The 18,586-nt window shown below is 42.0% G+C and overlaps 2 protein-coding genes across 8 annotated transcripts in view; one reads left to right on the plus strand and one right to left on the minus strand.

Annotated features, from left to right (window-relative positions):
* Hbp1 (HMG-box transcription factor 1) overlaps positions 1 to 7,909 on the plus strand; it is a 30,326-nt gene extending 22,417 nt beyond the window's left edge. For all 6 annotated transcript variants that reach the window (XM_006989526.4, XM_076550823.1, XM_042260736.2 and 3 more), the window contains 3 exons: positions 2,595 to 2,915; positions 5,065 to 5,206; positions 6,835 to 7,909. In XM_006989526.4, coding sequence (XP_006989588.1) covers positions 2,595 to 2,915; positions 5,065 to 5,206; positions 6,835 to 6,852 — 481 coding nt within the window. In that variant the 3' untranslated portion in view covers positions 6,853 to 7,909. The remainder of the gene's footprint in view (positions 1 to 2,594; positions 2,916 to 5,064; positions 5,207 to 6,834) is intronic.
* A 163-nt stretch (positions 7,910 to 8,072) lies between these two features.
* Positions 8,073 to 18,586, minus strand: part of Cog5 (component of oligomeric golgi complex 5) — a 328,847-nt gene continuing 318,333 nt past the window's right edge. For both annotated transcript variants that reach the window (XM_006989525.4, XM_076550822.1), the window contains 3 exons: positions 14,840 to 14,966; positions 14,172 to 14,251; positions 8,073 to 8,806 (listed from right to left, as the gene is read on the minus strand). In XM_006989525.4, the coding sequence (XP_006989587.1) occupies positions 8,692 to 8,806; positions 14,172 to 14,251; positions 14,840 to 14,966 (322 nt within the window). In that variant the 3' untranslated portion in view covers positions 8,073 to 8,691. The remainder of the gene's footprint in view (positions 8,807 to 14,171; positions 14,252 to 14,839; positions 14,967 to 18,586) is intronic.

The following is an 18,586-nucleotide window of genomic DNA, read 5'->3' on the forward strand; positions in this document are numbered from 1 at the left end:
TTCCAAGTTGTTGGAATGAAATTCAAGTTCTAGATGCCAGTCAAGGACCAGTGCTGTGGATAGATTTTTTTGAAAGTACAGTAAACAGGCCAATAGTGTGTTTTACAATAAAACCCCACTGTTATGTTATTAAAACCTAAAGGTGATTCTCTGGGGTAACAAAGGTGCTGTGTTAGTGGTGTTAGAATCTCTGTAGATTAGGAGTTCACTGCTTAGTTTTATGCTTCATAACTTAGGTTCATTTTTAATACACCAGGCATTGCATGGTATAAAACTTAATTTTTTTAAAGCAAAAAAGGGAAATTTAGCTGCCCAAGTCTTGTTTTTCTAAGATAGCAAGTTTTCATTTCTCACTCTTAGTGGGACAGTTGAGTCCATCTGGAGGACCTTAGCCATTAGTCCCATCTACTGTTGAGTGACTGTAATGTGACAGCAGTTCTTCCTCTGCTACAGTAGCTAGTTAATTTTCCCAAGGTCACATTACTAGTAAGTTGCAGAGGCGAGATTTGAATGCTGTTAACATTGTGTATCATCACATACTCTATAATTAATTTAGAGTGCACTTTAAATACTGTTGATATTGCCTCTTTGCTTCCAGTCTTCTGAAGGAAGTGGGTTGATAGGTATGGAGTGTGCTCGTGCTGACAGGCCTTGGGTCTGGTAGAAGCATGACTCCAGAGCTGGACCGCCTGCCTTCACATCCTGATACTTCACTAAGCTAGTTGTGGAAGCTTAGGTCAAGTTCATTAACTTTGCTGTAGTGGGTTTTTTTAAACCATAAAACAAAGATAGTGATTTAAATACTTATTAATTAGAAAAGACTAAATGAGCTTGATTAATAGGCTCTACATTATTGTAGTATTTGCCTTTAAGAGTAATGACTGAGGGTGTGAGAGGTGGCTCAGTGGCTCAGTGGCTAAGAGCACTTCCAGAGGACCCAAGTTCTGTTCCAAGTACCCACATCAGGTGGCTCACAACTGTCTGTAACTTCAGCCCCAGATTGCCTCTGGCCTCCATAGGCATCTGCACACAGTTAAAAGTAATAAAATAAACCTTTAAAAGAAGAGAGTAATGAAACATGAAGGTGTTTGAAGAATAACATGTACCAAGATAAAAGGTGTTTCCATGGTAGGAACAGATGCTTACTTACAAAGGGGAGGGGGTAGTAAAACTAAGCTATCTAAGAAGATACTGCCATTGCGTTAGCTGTCAAAATCCTGGCTGTTACTGAATAGTGAAACCCACTTAAGTTGTATCCACAAAGAAAGTAGATGACAGATTTCTGCCACTAGATGGTGGTGTTTTCAAATTTTAATAACTAGCTTACTCTATTGGGACTTTAAATGATAATTTCTTCAGTAAAGGTGAACAGTTATGCATCACATTCTTACACAGTGGCTATGTTTGGTAGTTTTCTAAACTTTATTTGGTAGGGGCTTCAGATGTTTTACAAAGCCTTAAGGACAGTTCTAGCTTTGCTCATTTAGCACTTTCCTGTTTTTAGATTTTCTGATCTCCTGTTTGACATTATTTCTACTTTGACGTAGTACCCAGAATTTCTCTTTTGGAGAAAGCTCAAAATAAAAGCCAAATAAAAGGTTTTGTGCTGTCAGAAAGAGTTCACAGAGTTTGAGGGTCCTTTTGGAGTCCATCTTTAGGCTGTGGTCTACATTAGCTCTGATTTTCATCTAATATTTTAATTAATATGGTGATTGCTTGATTACTCTTGAATTTGGCCATTGGTAGTATGAAGGTACTGGAATGTGGGTGAGGAAGTCTGGGCTTTGCATTCTAGCACTGTCCTAGGGTAAATTACACTTCGTATCTTTTGGCTAGCCTCTTTCTTCATATGAAAGGGGGCAGTGGACTCCACTACCCCCAGGCTTGTTGAAGACTGAGACTGTGGATAGTTTGGGTGGTTATGCAGATTGAATTTACATAACAAATTGTGTTCTTTACTGATGATAGTTTAAGATACTAGAAATATATAGGTGGACCTGTATATGTTAGAACTTTTTCTACCTATACAAATTCTCAAATTGCATTGTATTTTAAGTCAGCCACATTTAATAGCTTTTTGGAGACAGGGTCTCAGCCCAGGTTGGCCTTGAGCCCATGGTGTTGCTCAGGCTTGCCTCCACACAGCCTTCTAAATGCTGAGTTCTAGGCTGAGTGGCTACCCTTCTCAAAATGGCTTTTGTCTTTCAAAGTAGTTAGCTCTCAGGCCTGGCATGCTGCCCACTCCAGTTTAGTTTCCTAGGTCCAGAATCTTCTAGGCAAGAAATGAGATTATCAAATTCATTATTAACAAATTCATTTGTTAAAAATAATCTAGAAGAATAAAAAAGGACAGGTATGGGGTCTGGAGGAGTTACCTTCTGTGAAGGACATGCTGGTTATAACTTTCCTGGGGCTTTAGAGGTTGGCTTTTAAAAGTTTGCAATTGCATCCATGAGACTTACCTTATAAGCATCAGTGGCAGAAGTTGTGCCGGTAAAGTAGTACAGTGAAATTTTCACATGGTAGGTTTTTAAAATTTGTGTTTTAGTACTGTATACTGTCTAATTTGAACTGTGTTTTTGTTCATTTTCTAGCTATGACTTCACACCTATGGACTCTTCTGCAGTTTATGTTTTGAGTAGTATGGCTCGCCAGCGCCGTGCATCTTTGTCTTGTGGAGGACCTGGTAGCGCTCAAGAGTTTGCCGGCTCTGAATTCAGTAAAAGCTGTGGTTCACCTGGGCCATCACAGCTCTCCTCTGATTCTCTGTATGCTAAAGCTGTCAAAAGCCACAGCTCAGGGACTGTGAGTGCCACTTCTCCTAATAAGTGCAAAAGACCAATGAATGCCTTCATGCTTTTTGCCAAAAAATACAGAGTTGAATATACTCAGATGTATCCAGGGAAAGATAACAGGTAAATAGTAATAATGTAAGTACAATTACTGACATGTCAGTGCAGTTAACAGTAACTGAGGCAGCGAAAATAAACTCAAGAGCTCTTGTTGACTTCTTTCCATTTTCTTCGGTTGGCTTTAGATACATTGTTTTTATAATACATAGGTTTTACAGACTACCTTCCGGAGAAGGGTCTCCCTTTGACAGTAACAGTAAGTTTAATGTTACCTGTTAGAACATGAACAGTTCTAACAACTGATGGTTGATGTTTTTTTTAGAAAAGACTAGTATAGTACTTCCTTGTGTCAGATTTGGAAGGTTTTCTATAACCCGAGTCTCACTGTGGGAAATGAAGCATTAACGGTTTATATAAACAAGCTCTGAGATTTGTCAAAACTCAGCCAATGGAACTTGAGTCCTGTCTGCTCTTGCTTCACCTGCCTCAGCATTATGCTATCCATCCAGCTCAGTCTCGCACTCACATGCTAAAGGTACCTCTTGCAATCTTCCTATTTCTCTGAGAGTCAAAATTATTACTTCCTTTGTCTTTGGGACCATAAATCAAAAGACTATAGCTTTAATTCAGATTGTAATGTCTCAATGCACTTAACTGTAAACACTGCCTACATTTTAGAAAGACGCTTTGCACTCCAACTGCATCGGACTTGATTGTTTGTACAAAATGGCCTTGTCCTACTTAGTACTGGGTTATTTCTTTAGAATTGGAATTGAGGGCAGCCAGGGCTTAAATAGTGAGACTATAATTTTTTTAAAAAATTCATGTTGGAAATAGTCTCTGGTCAGGAGGATGTAATAGTTTAGCAGAAAACATACTTCTAAATTTGAAAAGCATTTTCAGAATACCTTAGCCCACCTCCCCTCTCCCCTTTTCTGTGATGGCCATGCAGGAGTCTTCCTGACAAGTGCAGGGTGTGTTGCTTTTTTTACACCTGGCTCCTACTTGCTTATTAGAAAGAGTACCTATGTCCTTGTACTGTATTAACAAGCCTAACAGCCGAGTGCTGATAGGTTCTCCTTATTAAAGATATCTCCCATATGGCTCATAACTCTTGCTTGGCTTTGCATTTCAGTATGGTGATTGATAGATCAGTAGTCATCTAACACGAAAGGATGACTGAAAAAAAATATTTTGGATTTTTTTCTTCTTCTATAGAGGTAGATCTTTATTCCGTGAATAAAGATGTTCTTTCTTAGGGGCAGAATGTAGACTAAAATAAATAGGTTAGAGAGATACTTAGCCAGTTGTTATAAACATTAATCGGGCTGAAAAATTGTGAACTTGTGAAAGGAGGGATTCTGGTGTTGAGCACTGTGTGCGTCACACTACCCATCATGTTTTAACTTAAGGGGAAACTAACACCCCAGAACATCCTAACTTTGGGAGACAGAGACGGGTATGTGCCAATTTCATGTCGGTTTTAAATAAAGCATGCTCGGTGGCTCTCACACACTGGATTTGACAAGACAAATAAACTGCCGTGTATTTCAGTAGGAGGCTCCTATCTATGCTTACCATCCTCCTGAAACATCTTAGTACAAAGATTGTTTACAGACTGCAGTTACCCCCAGGATTCTCTTGTTTGAGTGCCATGAAACGGTTAAAGGTTATTCATAGAAGGAAGTGATGATAGCTGTATATTCTGGGTGAGATTACTTTAATAGCTTTAGTATCAGAATGACTTGGAAAAACTAGGAAAATGTCAGCTTGGCTCCCTCTTCTTTTTTGAATTTACTCCAGTGTCTCATGTGCTAAGTACAGATCTGATCTAGTGTACTTTTTATCATTAGACATAAACTGAGGCAAAGAAGTCTTTCTCACTTGACTTGCATTTGTGTGGAGAAAAAGCTTTTATCATAACCATAATAGTTTGAGTAGCTACGCGCACAAAATAAGTTCTTAATACAAGTTGACTGTCTTATGCTGCCGATACTGAACTTTTCTTGGGAAATATCCATTTTTTTGCCATTTTGAATGTATTGGAACAAATATTAATACTGGGACTAGACACCCAAGATTCTGATAAATGTGACAGGCTTTGCTGAAATGACTGTGATTGTCCTTCTCTGTGGTTTTTGCATTTTGGGCTGAAGTAACAGCAGTCGGTACACATCTATGAAAAATTAACATGTTAGTATGTATTTTGCAGAGCCATTAGTGTGATCCTTGGTGACAGGTGGAAAAAAATGAAGAACGAGGAAAGGAGGATGTACACATTAGAAGCAAAGGCTTTGGCTGAAGAACAGAAGCGTTTAAATCCTGACTGTTGGAAAAGGAAAAGAACCAATTCAGTATGTTAGCATTAGTGCTTTTACATGGTGCTGTGTGGCCCTGTATGCCTGTGTGCGTGTTGGCACGTCAGAGCCTTTAAAGATACCTCACCATTATTATACTGCAAACCTAGTAATGTTTGCAGAACATAGCAGCAAAGTCTGCCTTTTCCCCTTTTTTTAATCATCATCAAGAACCACTTATGGCAAGCAGAAATCTCTCAAGCCAGCTTAAGAATGTCCTAAGTGCTGAGGTGGAAGATAGTTTTGGAATATAGTATTTCCAATTTGGTTAAAAGAGAGACACCAAGCTGGGCAGTGGTGGTACATGCCTTTAATCCCAGCACTCGGGAGGCAGAGGCAGATCTCTGTGAGTTCGAGGCCAGCCTGGACTACAGAGTGAGATCCAGGACAGGCACCAAAACTAAACAGAGAAACCCTGTCTCAAAAAAAAAAAAACAAAAAAAAAAAACAAAAAAAGATGGACACCAGGTTAGGCAGTGGTAGCACACTCCTTTAATCCCAGTACTCAAGGAGGCAGAGGCAGGTAGGTCTCTATGAGTTTGAGGCCATACACAGAGAAGCCCTGTCTCAAAAATCAAAAATAAATAAACAATTAAAAACCGAGGACTATTAACTTGATTAAAAACATTACAGTAGAAAATTTCTCTAGTTCTTGGTGTCTTCCCTCAGATTCATTCAGTAAGTAGTAACATCCATACAGATTTCTGCCATTGACAAAAACTGCTAGATTAGGAATCTGAAGGAATAAGCATGGTGGAAAATAAGTTTCACAGTGCTATCGTGGTTGATAAACTCCATTAGTAGAACTGCTGATTGGCATCCTTTATGTTCGGTTTTTAGGTTATTTACTAAAAAAGTACATATGATAGAATAGAATGAGCTTGTGTTTTAGTGAGGAGATGATGTGAGTAGTTAACAGAAGAGGCTTGGTGAAGGTGTGATGATCTCGTCCTGTTCACTTGTAGGGTAAATGGCTCAGAGATTTACTCTAAAGTAGTCAGCTGACAAAAGTAGTTGAACTGTAATGTACAAGTTTGCTCTGTGCTTTTTTGGGTGTGTGTGTGTGATAGAGAGAGGGGGTTCATGCTTTGTGCTTTTTTGGGGGGTGTATGTGTGAGGGGGCGGGGTTCATGTAGCCTGGGCTGGCCTCAAACTTGCTTTTGTACCCAAGAATGATCTGCAATTTGTAATCGCCCTGCTTCTAACCCCTTGAGGGATTACAGGCGTACAACACACACCCAGGTTGTGTGTGTGCATGTTTGTGTGAGTGCAGCCATGCACAGTGAAGTCACAGGACAAGCTCAAGTGTTGGTCTACCGCCTTCTGCTTTGTATGCACAGGCTTATGTAATGTAGTGCTGGGCTTTGAACCCAAGGCTTTGTGCTTGGTAGGGAAGGCCTCTACCAGCTGAGTCACATATCCGCTTCCTGCAAATTCTCTATTGTTTTGGAACTTCAGATGGGACATGATGATTTCACTTTTTTGTGCATGCTGCTCTCAAAATTTGTATAAATTTTTCAGATACATGAGCCATGAGGAAACTTGAATCTTGACCGTAAATCTGAGCTTACCCTACAGGGTTAGCATTCGTTGTTTTGTAAGCATGTACTGTTTTATTTCCACAGGGCTCTCAACAACATTGAACCTGATGCTTGCATTTTTAAATCTGTACCTGCCTAAGTACTGACTCTGGATGGAAAAGCCTGGAAGACCTTGGTCTCACTGATATCCTGAATTTGAGTGACCATAAGATACTGATAGCATTGAGTCCTGAAATGATTTAATGAGTGAGGATTTGCTTTCTCCATTAGAGCATTAAGTAAGCTACAACTATCAACATTGTAAACCAAATTGCCTTATTTTCCTTCCAAACTTCATATATGTCTATCAGGTAATATAGGCTTGAAAATTGATATCCTGTGGTGCTAAAGTACAGTAGAAAGAAAGATGTGTATACATGTTTTATTTTAAATTGTACGAAGGGGAATTAAAAAATATGTAACTGCTGTTTATACATCAGCTCCTTACTGCTTATTAATCTGTATTGTACCCACGATATCAGGAATGAAGCAGAAGCTGGCCTTTTCATGAGTAGCCATCACATGGCCCAGCATCTGTGCCAAACACAGTCGCTTCTAGTCTGGCCAGTGCCAAGAGACAATATAACATGGCAGGTAGATGGTGTCATTGTCCTAGCTAAAAGAGCCACCTGCTTCAGATACCACGGGCATGTGCTGAGTGGATGCACCAGGGGGCAGCACTCCTCCATGATTTCCAGTGGGGGCCAAACCTGACCGAGTTGGTGCAGTTGGTTAATAGCATTGGGATGGATAGTCACTGTAATGGTGCTGTTGACAGTCGACACCATTGTATTTTAACATGTTCTCTCTCCTCAGCCACACATGGACATCTGTTTGTCACCGTTCTCTATGGTGGGGCAGACTTTGCACTTACTGAAGTGCAACCCTTGCACTTTACTTCCCTCAGCTTCTAAACTAGCGCAAGGGCTGTGGCAGGACAGTTGCTGCTGCTCTGAGCTACAATCATGGCTTCTCATGTTACTTACCAAGTGGTATTTTTGGTTAGGAATCACAGCTGTAAAATTGATTTCAGTTCATTACACTTCTTCAACATGTTGCCCCTCAATTTTGCACACTATATTCTTGTATATTATTTGAAATAAAATGAAAGAAAAAACTCTCTCTGATTTCTGATTGAGTTTATGTATAACTATCAGAACAATTGGACCAGCAGATGGAAAACATTCTTGATAAAATGCATTCTGGTGTTATAATTAAGTTCCTGGTAGGATTTTAAAAATTAAAGAATGTTAATGGAGTAAAGACAATAGAAAAATAAGGACTTATATTTATAGAGAGCCTTTGTAGAAATTTTTATTTTTTAACTTGTCTTTGTTCCAAAGCCCAAGTGACTGTTTTTAATAAAATGACAAAGTATAAAGGAAACCCTGGCTTCATTTAAAGATGTAGCAACATGTCATAAGAACACTGACTGTGCATCTGTCTCAGCTTGGTTCTGCCAATCACTTGTCTTGACTGTACATCAGTATCACTTTCAGGATAGTCTTCTGTCAGGTGTTCACTCAGGGACTCCCCAGTGTTGATTCTAGAGTGAGATTTGAAAACCACGTGGTTGGGGAAAGCAGGGTGAGTGAGCTTGTCCCTTTAGAAGCAATGCAAGTGCAGGGAATCAACAGCATGATGGCACAAAAACAAAACAAAACAAAAAAAACCCCACCTAATTAATAATTTTCCTTGTTCATAAATCTAAAAAAGGAAAAAACGGGTATCTTTAGGGGGAAAAATCAGGTGTATGCAATTTAAAGTTTATGATCTATTTTGACATTGTAAAGTTAGAAGTACTGGAGGTAACAAGGAAAGATCAATAGGAAATACAGAAAATCAATTATCTTTAGTTGCTAGTTGCCATGTTTAGATGGGTTTGTGTGTGGAGCCTGCATGTCACTGAAGAGTAGACATAGCCTTTTGAAGCAGCTGGACCATAATGGGATAAACTGGTGCAAATTCTTTGCCTTCTCTGCTTCTCACTGATTGAACATAAGCTTCCAAGGCTCCCCTGAAAATGCAAAGGAAAAATGTCACATAAATCCAAGTTTCAGTAGCACCAATATGAAAATAACATGTCTGTCCCATTTCTGGAATTGCTCTGCCCAGAGCCACCGACTGGTACTTCAAAAATGCATTGGAGTTACAGTAGTTAGGCCAGCTGGGTGATTCAGCTATGGCCAAGTCAGTCTTTCACATTTCAGTATATGCTGTTCCCTGTGTCCATCCTGAAGGCATGTGAGAGAGTATGTGGGTATAGCTTGTGCTTGTTCATGGAGTTCAGCTAGGGGAGAAAGCACCTTGTACGCATGCTCAGGAGGGCCCATGGGCACACACAGTAACTACAGCATTTTAGAGCTCCCAGTCTTCGTGTGTGCCCATGGCAGAGAGGTGACAAGGAGTCTGAACTTAGGCACTGATTTGTGTGATGCCAGATGGTTACTTTGGTAATGTTCTTCTGAACTGCACTGGGAACAGTAGTCGGCAAATGGTATTTGCACCCTGGGCTAGTTCCTTTACCCCAGGGCCATTTTCCCACAACCACAGCAGAGCAGTAGGCGTGGCCACAAGTCCATAACCGGTCTCCATGGGAAAACCTGTGTATCTCCAGCCATTAAAGCTTAAAGAATGGTTTGTACTTCTTTATAAAGAGGAATAAATTACCACTGTTCTGCTCACATCTTTGTTGTTTGTTCCAAAACTCTGGAAATAGGTGTGTTCTTGCCTCTTCACCTGTTGTGGGCTGTCTCTGGTTCTGTCTGCATTCTGGACATCTGAAGTAACACTTGGCATCTACCAAATGCTTGGCACTGTTCCTTTGGTCTTTCCTTTCTGAGCCCAGGGAACCAGCTCTGAAACTCTGATTCCCATCTATGTGCAGTCAAGTACCATGGTCTCAAGTTCATCCCACCACAGTTGCCCCCTCCCAACTTTGTTTCATTTTGAATGCTTGCTATCTTTTCATATAGCTGCTGGCATTTCTGGGGTACACCCTGGTACTGGCTCTCCAACATCACCAGCTATTCCTTGTTTGCAAAAGGATAGCATCCAAACAACCCAGCCGTGTGATAAACCACTGCCCAGCACTTTATGCTTCTTGGGCTCTCAACAGTTTGATGTAGACTAAAAAGACCTGCAAATCACTCCTTTATACTTCACTCACTACTGGCTGAGCCCATTGCCCAGTCTGGGAAGAGATCGATAGTTTTCCACTCTGAAATAGGATGTCTCTCCCAAGATAGGGGTTGGCCATCCCACATATCCACAATTAAAAGAGATATGTTCTCCTTATCACCTGCACATCGCCTCTTATCCTTGGGATAAATGCCCTTTCTTGTGTTCTCCCTGGACAGCTCTTTACCATTTAGGACTTAGCTTTAAAATTTTCCTTTGGCATAAAAAGTCAGGTAGCAAAAAGCTACCCTGGGAGTCAAATAGATGTATATAAAGGCCTGACTACACAGTGTCCAGCATTCTTAAATTCCTGGCTTCATGCTGTGTTCAGGGTATGAGTGAGTCCTTTAGCCCTACAGAAGCATGGGCAAGCCATTAAGAAGCCAGATTCTCAACAGCTGGGCAGTGGTGATGCATACCGTTTAATCCCAATACTCTGGAGGCAGAGGCAGGTGAATCTCTTGAGTTTGAAGGCTGCCTGGTCATCAGAGTGAGTTCCAGGACAGCCAAAGCTACACAGCCAAAGCCTGTCTAAAAACAAAAAACAAAAAACAAAAAAACAAAAACAAAAAAACGAGCTTCTCTAATAAGATAGTACTCAGGTCTTAGGCTCAGCCTCAAGTCTCATTTAATAAGCAATTCTTAACTATTAGAGTGGAAGTCAATGCTCTTAGCAGTATTTTGTGAGATGTTTCAGTGCATATGAGAGCCAACCCTTAGTGAGTTACTTCTCTATGAAGAAAATTGTTTCTTTTCCAATTGCCATGCCCATTTAGGCAGGTGCCCCACAAATGTCCTTAGAGACTGCTGAGAGATACAGTAGAGAGTAACCTCCAAGAGCTTGGGGTGTGTGCATGCACATGTGTACACACATACATATTTGCCAGTCTAAGAAATAAGTGTGGGAAATCTTATAAATGTTACAGAGTGGACTCACTGCAACTGCTCTATTCACAAAATGCACTTTAAAAGCAACAGCAGTCTTTTGCATTTGAAGGGAGAAGGCTATGTAAATCATACAGCACATAGATGGAGACTCAAAACGAGTTTGGTTAGCTTTCTTTTCTCTTGATACCCATCAAAAACACCATCAGAACTACAGTAAGAAAACAGATTAAGCTGCCCTCCCACATACAATCAGGGCAAGGTTTTCAAGCACTTATTAAATTACTTCATTTGCTTCAGCAAAACATTAGCTTTCTTGGAAGTCAGGCCAAGCATTATGTAAGAGGTTTGTTTGTGACCACATAAGATTGCTGAAGTTCTCGTCAGTGAGGAAAGGCAATGAGTGTAAGAACTGAAGGACTGGCTTGTGTTAGTAGGGTACACTGTTACATGATACACCAAGTAGATGTTTTATAAACAGCAATTTATTTGTCAGGCATTAAAATTCATTGTGATTAGTACTGAAATCCTAAGTGATCTCTTGTACCTGTACCCCAAAAGGCATTTAGGACCCAGCCTTTCCCTGGTTTCACAGTTCATTACACATCTATCTCAGGCGCTTAGTTCCTGGAACTGGCATCTATTGGAAGGGATAGGCACAAGGAGGCACCTAACACTTTAAGACTTTTAGAAACAGACAATCTGGGAAAATAAGGTTCCAGCCTGTCCACAGATTCATGATACCAATTTTTTTTTTTTTTGTAACAGATAAATGCCATAAGCTTAATAAAGTCTAAATGGTTTCGACCTCAGTGTCCTCAAAGGGCTACAATAAGATGCATTACTTCTCTCCTACTAAGACACATAGATTTGTGGCAGATCCAACCATTTCTGCAGACCCTGGGGAATTTTTGATCCAAATGTCTGGAGCACCTTCCTGGTGGCTGAGTACTGCCGCTCCCCCTCCTCCAATTCTCCACATGGCCTGGATCAGTGATTGCAGACTTGAAAGTCAACTTCACTGTTATTGATTCAAGTTCCAGAAAAACACCTGATGTCAAAAGGCAACGAACAGGGCAGAAGAGAACTCTCCATCTGCAGTCTATTCTGCAGCAGTGCTTTACTGTTGAGCACTTTGCCCCACTTCTAACAGCCTAACAGATGACTGGGAGGAGCAGAATGAGGTTCCACCAAGGCTGAAGGAAATGCTGACATCAGACTAACACTTGCTCTACAGGGAGAGAATCATCCAAAGATGCTTTGGTAGGTGGGATCAGAATTCCATTTTGAGGTAACAGATAAGAAAGCACAACCTCTAAGACAAAGGCCTTTTCTTGCCAAGAGCCAGGCTGCTGTGGCAGTGCAGTTTCTTGCCAAGGCAGGCTGCACTTCCTGCTCGAGGCAGGAAGGTTCTGGGATCTGCACATGGAGGGCTGATGAGAGGTGGCTCTTATGAGCATGGCTTTCACTTGCTAAGTATGGACTTAGTAACAGCACTGCTGAGGGACATTTTAAACAGCAGCAGCAGAAAAACAGATCTGTGATCACCTATAGCAGGACAGCCATGTGGATGAGCTCATTCCAAGACCTTAACATGGCAAAATCCTGCTGACTCCTCTCCTATTACCAAGTATGTTGAAGCTGAGTGACTGGGACTCAGACAAAAAAGTCAGAGACATGGTAAATCAGTGAGTTAGAGGAGATCCAAACTCCCTCGCCACATCTGGAGCCTTTCCCAAAGGCATGTTTAATGAGGCCTGGGTACTGACAGGAGGCTTACCCAGCAGCCTTTCCCATTTCGGGGTCAGTTTCCTAGTGAGGAAAATAAGCCTAGGCTCAGGGCTGGGGATTTAGTAAATCTACCACTGATTTAGCTCAGTGGTAGAGCACTTGCCTAGCAAGCGCAAGGCCCTGGGTTCGATCCTCAGCTCAAAAAAAAAAAAAAAAAAAAAAAGCCTAGACTCATGCTCCTTGTCCCACACGGGTTTCCCGAGGCTCTGATGCCACACCCATGGCTTGGTGCCAGTCTCAGAAGCTGATGGGCCCTCAGCTTCTTCAATGGTGTGCTTTATCTGAAAAGTGCACTATGTCCCACTGTGACAGTGGGTGGCACCTTCTTGTGTGCACACAGCTGAGAACGACCTTCCCATATGTGCTTCATACCTACAGGATCAGATGGGCTAGCTGGCCTGCCATGTATCCACGGACCTTCAGGGGCTAAAGAGCAATGCTAGCTAGAATCAGAGAATGAGCTGGACAGGAGTTGACTCATGATGTTTCCCAGCATGGCTGGTTAGATGATGGTAACCTCTCATGACAGGGCATATAGGAAAGAAAGGTGTGTGAGGGAATGATTAAATTAAAACATTTGGGGGCTAAGATTCCTGTGGTGTATGAGTGCAGATGCTGAGAGCAAGTTTACTGGCCTAAGGCCCCATGCAAGTGAGTCCCACACCTGGGATTTATGGGAGGCGGGGGAGAGGCTACAAGAAGCATGCGTTTACACCAGCTTAACTGAGAAGGAAATGTCTATATAGACTGAGACAAAAAAGCTAGAAACAAAATGTGGACAATGACATTTAAGAAACAGATAAAAGGAAGCAATTCAGCAGATGGAATGGACGGGGAAGAGACCAGAAAAGCAGAAACAGGTGAAGCTGAGAGAAGATGGGGCCACTTAAGAGCTCGGCCTCACATGTCAGTAAAGTATGCTGAGTCAGCTGAACTAAAGGACATGCTGGCCAACTCTGGCAAAGCTATGGGGTTGGGGAGGAGGTCTCTGGTGATGTTTTCTAATGAGGGCTGAGAAGGGAGTATTGACGGAAGAAACATGGTCAAGCTGCACGCACAAATGCACCTCACCATGCTCATGGCTGGAGATGTACACACACTTGGGCACAGGTGCACACAGAAATGTATTCACAGATCACAACCAGAGAATGTGTACGGTCCTTTCCTGCCGAGAACTGTTACTGTTCAATTTTCACTCACATCTGAGTGCTACCATTTCAGTGACTGCAGCACATGAAAATGACACATGAAATACACAGCCAAAGTGAATCCTTTTATAGCTGAAGCTGTTTTAAAGCTGGAGCTCATGCTCTAGGGTTGTATCAGGCAAAGCACAAAGGAGGGTGTGAAGATCTGGAAGAACTAGACAGCCCTATGCCTCCCAGTACACTCCATAGAGACCACCACGCGAGTACCTAGCCAATGAAGGCCACTTGAAGATACACAGCTGCATGTCTGCGCCCACACAATCACTGCTCCTTTACCATCCCCAGCCCAGATGGCACTCCTAGAAAACACAGCTTTACCTGAGGAGGAGGAGCCTGTCCTTTTCCGACGGGTGATCGTCCAGCCACTGGGAGAAGCGTGCGTGGGACCACTCTGCCCTCTTCAGGGTTGCACCAGAGAAGAAAGTACATTCTTTAGCACAAGAAGCACTCCATGACTCTCAAGGTGAACTCACCTTCTAAACTTCCTGAGCTTCTTGAAGGAAGCTGAGAAGGTGGCACAGGCCTTCATGCAACTGATTACCAGAACACCTTAAGATCTGCCAACTGACATGGGCAAAAAAAAAAAAAGTAGCCTGCATCACCAGAGCTTTATGAATAGAAATTACTTGCATGCTTGTTTTGTCTGATGATGATTTTTGAGATAGGTTCTCACTCTGTAGTTCAGGATGGCAAGGAATGCATGCTAGTCCTCCAGCTTCAGCTTCCCAAATGATAAGATTACAGGCCTGTCCACCTTAGTAAGCTGAGACCTTTCTTTCTGAGGGCTAACTCTGGACTCCTGAGGTAAATTTGACTGCCTGCTGAGCAAACAATTGCGGGCACTGGAGTTTTCTTCCACCTCTGCACTTTCAGAGAGCCATCCGAGACTAAGGAAAGCAGGTTAGCCAGGACCCCACTCGTGAGGAGACTTGTTTACAAGCTGACTTGGGAGGAGTCCATGATGGTTTTTACCGTCACTTCATTACCTGGAAGGGGGATTTCAGCTCAGCCGGTGCTCTTGTGAACAGAAACTGAATAATGATGCTGAATGGAATAACATCCCCCACTGCTGGACTATCGGCCACATGTTCACTTGTCTGGAAGAGCAGGGGTCTAGAAGGAAAAGAGGAAGTTAATTCCTGTGGTTCAGCACTGAAAGGGGTAGTCTGGTAGGAGAATCACTCTGCTTGAATATTCTTCCATCTTTTTTGTGGGGAGGGGGATTCAAGACAGGGCTTCTCTGTGTAGACCTGGCTGTCAAGGAGCCAGTGAACCAGGCTGGACCTCAGAGATTTGCCTGCCTCGTCCTCCCGAGTGCTGGGATTAAAGGTGTGCACCGCTACACCCAGCCCTAGGTTAGTTTCTGAAGGCCCATTTTAAAGCCTCCATTCAGCCCAGGACACACATGCTCATAATCTTGCAGGCTGACTTACTTCATGCTCTTTCTTTGACACTTACCACTTATCAGTGGGTCCGACATTACTTCACTAAAGCAGCAAAATTCCTTCTAGGATCATTTAATGGACAAGCTACAATCAACTGAAGCACAAAGCGAAGCCTAAGTTGGTGTAAGCAGCAGGTGCTTACCTCCATTGGCGCTTGTAGCTTTCATCCTATGTAAAACCCTTCTTTAGGCTATAATCTAACACGGATGAACTCAATGTTTTCTATGCATTCTTTCTAAATAGAACTTGAGTCTTTAATGCAAAGTAATTACTTTGCTGATTATTCCAGTAATTTATGCCAGCTCCCTTCAGTCCTGAATCTTACCGTCACAGTTTCATAGGAGTGGTGTGAAGGGAAATCGACTCCACTACCAATGCCTGGCCACTCTGTGACAAAACCAGGGCAAGAATGATGTGCAGCTGCCTTGGCTCTGAGTTCTGATGGACACAGCTCGTGACTTGATGGCTGGCTGTAGAGGTTTTCCTGGTAGTGCCAGTGGCAGTCACACTTCTTGGCAGTTCAGATGACTGACATGAGCCATGGAACACAGCTCTGTATCCTGTTCTCTTTCCTCAGCCATCCAAACTACACCAATGTGTGAAGGCAGGCAGGCCTATGTGAGACAGCCCAATCCCTCCCTTCCTCTCACTAATGAACATTTATTCCAGGAGCCAGGGGAGTGTGCTCAACACACACTTGATTCTTGTTGGAAACAAAATATTAGGAAAAGATAAGGATATATATATATATATATATATATATATATATATATATATATATATACACACACATATATATACATATATATCATATAAATTGCTATAGCCCACGGCCAATGCTGTATGACTAGATGGCTTCTGGTTTCTGCCACACATATGCAGGTGCCTGTGCCTGTGGAATCTAGAAGAGGGCATCAGAGTTCTTGGAGCTGGAGTTACGGGTAGTGGTGAGGCACGTGAAGTTGGTGCTGGAAATTGAATTTAGGTCCTTTGGATGATTTATAAACATTCTTAATTGTTGAGTCTCCAAACCAGGATCCAAGGTTTTTGTTCACTACTTTTATAAAAATATTATTTCATTATTAAATATAATTTGGATTTTTAAAACTTTCATTTTTAAATCAGCAAAGGCATGTTAAATATTCCAAAAGGCATTCTACTTAGGGATAACTGTATTTTAAATTCAAGCTCTTAAAAACTCCAATAAACAAGCTGGGCAGTGGTGGCACTTGCCTTTAATCCCAGTACTTGGGTGGCAGAAACAGGGGGGGGTCTCTATGAGTTTGGGTCCAGCCTTGTGTACTGATCAAGTTCCAGGACAGCCAGAGCTATACAGAGAAACCTTGTCTTGAAAAACAAACAACATCAACAACAAAAGCCAATAAACTGTCCCTTACTAAGGAAATGGAAAAGAATTTTAACTTGGTCCAATCAATTTGATTACTATGCTTGTACTAATACTTAAAATGTTATACGAAGCCGGGCGGTGGTGGCGCACGCCTTTAATCCCAGCACTCGGGAGGCAGAGCCAGGTGGATCTCTGTGAGTTCGAGGCCAGCCTGGGCTACCAAGTGAGTTCCAGGAAAGGCGCAAAGCTACACAGAGAAACCCTGTCTCGAAAAACCAAAAAAAAAAAAAAAAAAAAAAAAAAAATGTTATACGAAATAGATTAAAGGCTCTGAAAGTTCTGGGACAGACTTCAGCCTCAGATTAAAGTAACTCTGACCTCATTTACTCTTATCAGGACACCCAAAAGTTTAGGTTAATTATTGTAATCCAAATTATAAAACAAAACAAACCTAGTCCCTAATAACAACCCTCAAGGTATTTTGTACTTAAGAATTCTATGTTTCCTGGGTTAACTTATTCTATGTACTTAAGAATTCTATGTTTCCTAGGATGCTAACTTATTCAGTAAAATGCTTGCCATGCAAGTGTGATGGTTTTAGTTCATATCCCCAAACCACATGTAAATGCCTGGCATGGTGGTACATGCCTATTATCCCAACTCTTGGAAGGCAGAGGCTGGTGGTGCATCCCTGGGGCAAGCTGGACTAGTCAAATCTGTGAGCCCTGGTTTGGGTAAGACCTTACTTACCTCAAATGATAATGTGGAGAGAAACTGAAGATGAAGAGGGCAGGCAACATCAACCAGTGGACTCCACACACATAAGCATAAAATGTGGCGCGCGTGCGTGCATACACACACACACACACACACACACACACACATAAAATGTACAAACACACATACAAGTTACACACTACTTTAGCTACTTTTTTATTGCTGTGATAAGATACTGCTGTGGGACGGTCTATATGTCAAATTGCTCTGATTGGTCAATAAATAAAACACTGGTTGGCCAGTGGCCAGGCAGGAAGTAGGTGGGACAAGGAGAGAGGAGAATTCTGGGAAGCAGAAGGCTGAGGCGGAGAGACACTGCCAGCTGCATGTGAAGACGCCGGTAAGCCACCAGCCACGTGGCAAGGTATAGATTTATGGAAATGGATTAATTTAAGCTATAAGAACAGTTAGTAAGAAGCCTGCCACGGCCATACAGTTTGTAAGCAATATAAGTCTCTGTGTTTACTTGGTTGGGTCTGAGCGGCTGTGGGACTGGCAGGTGACGAAGATTTGTCCTGACTGTGGGCAAGGCAGGAAAACTCTAGCTACAAGATACCATAACCATTGCTACTTATAGATTTTATTTGGGGCTCACAGTTTCAGAGGGTTGGAGTCCATGACCAGCATGTCAGGAAGCACTGCAGCAGGCGGGCAGACTTGGCCCTGGGGCAGTGTCTGAGAGCTCACATCTTGAGATACATGTGAGGTCGAGAGAGCTAACTGGAATGGCATGACCTTTTGAAATCTCAAAGACCTCTACCATCACAGCCACACCCTCTAGTTCTTCCAAATAGTTCCACCAACTGGGGTCCAAAAATATATGAACCTACGTGGGCCATTGTCATTCAAACCACCACACATATTCGTACACACATGCAAAAAAGTCCATGTTTCTTGATTAAATCATTATTTAAGTTATCCTATAGTATAATTGGCAGGCTTTCACATTTTAAAATATTTCTATTTTTTTTTTAAGATTTATTTATTTATTATGTATACAGCATGTATGACTGCAGGCCAGAAGAGGTCACCAGATCTCATTACAGATGGTTGTGAGCCACCATGTGGTTGCAGGGAATTGAACCCAGGACCTCTGGAAGAGCAGTCAGTGCTCTTAACCTCTGAGCCATCTCTCCAGCCCCAAAATATTTCTATTTTACCAA

The sequence above is a fragment of the Peromyscus maniculatus genome, chromosome 14 (assembly GCF_049852395.1).
Source record: "Peromyscus maniculatus bairdii isolate BWxNUB_F1_BW_parent chromosome 14, HU_Pman_BW_mat_3.1, whole genome shotgun sequence".
NCBI classification, from domain to species: domain Eukaryota; kingdom Metazoa; phylum Chordata; class Mammalia; order Rodentia; family Cricetidae; genus Peromyscus; species Peromyscus maniculatus.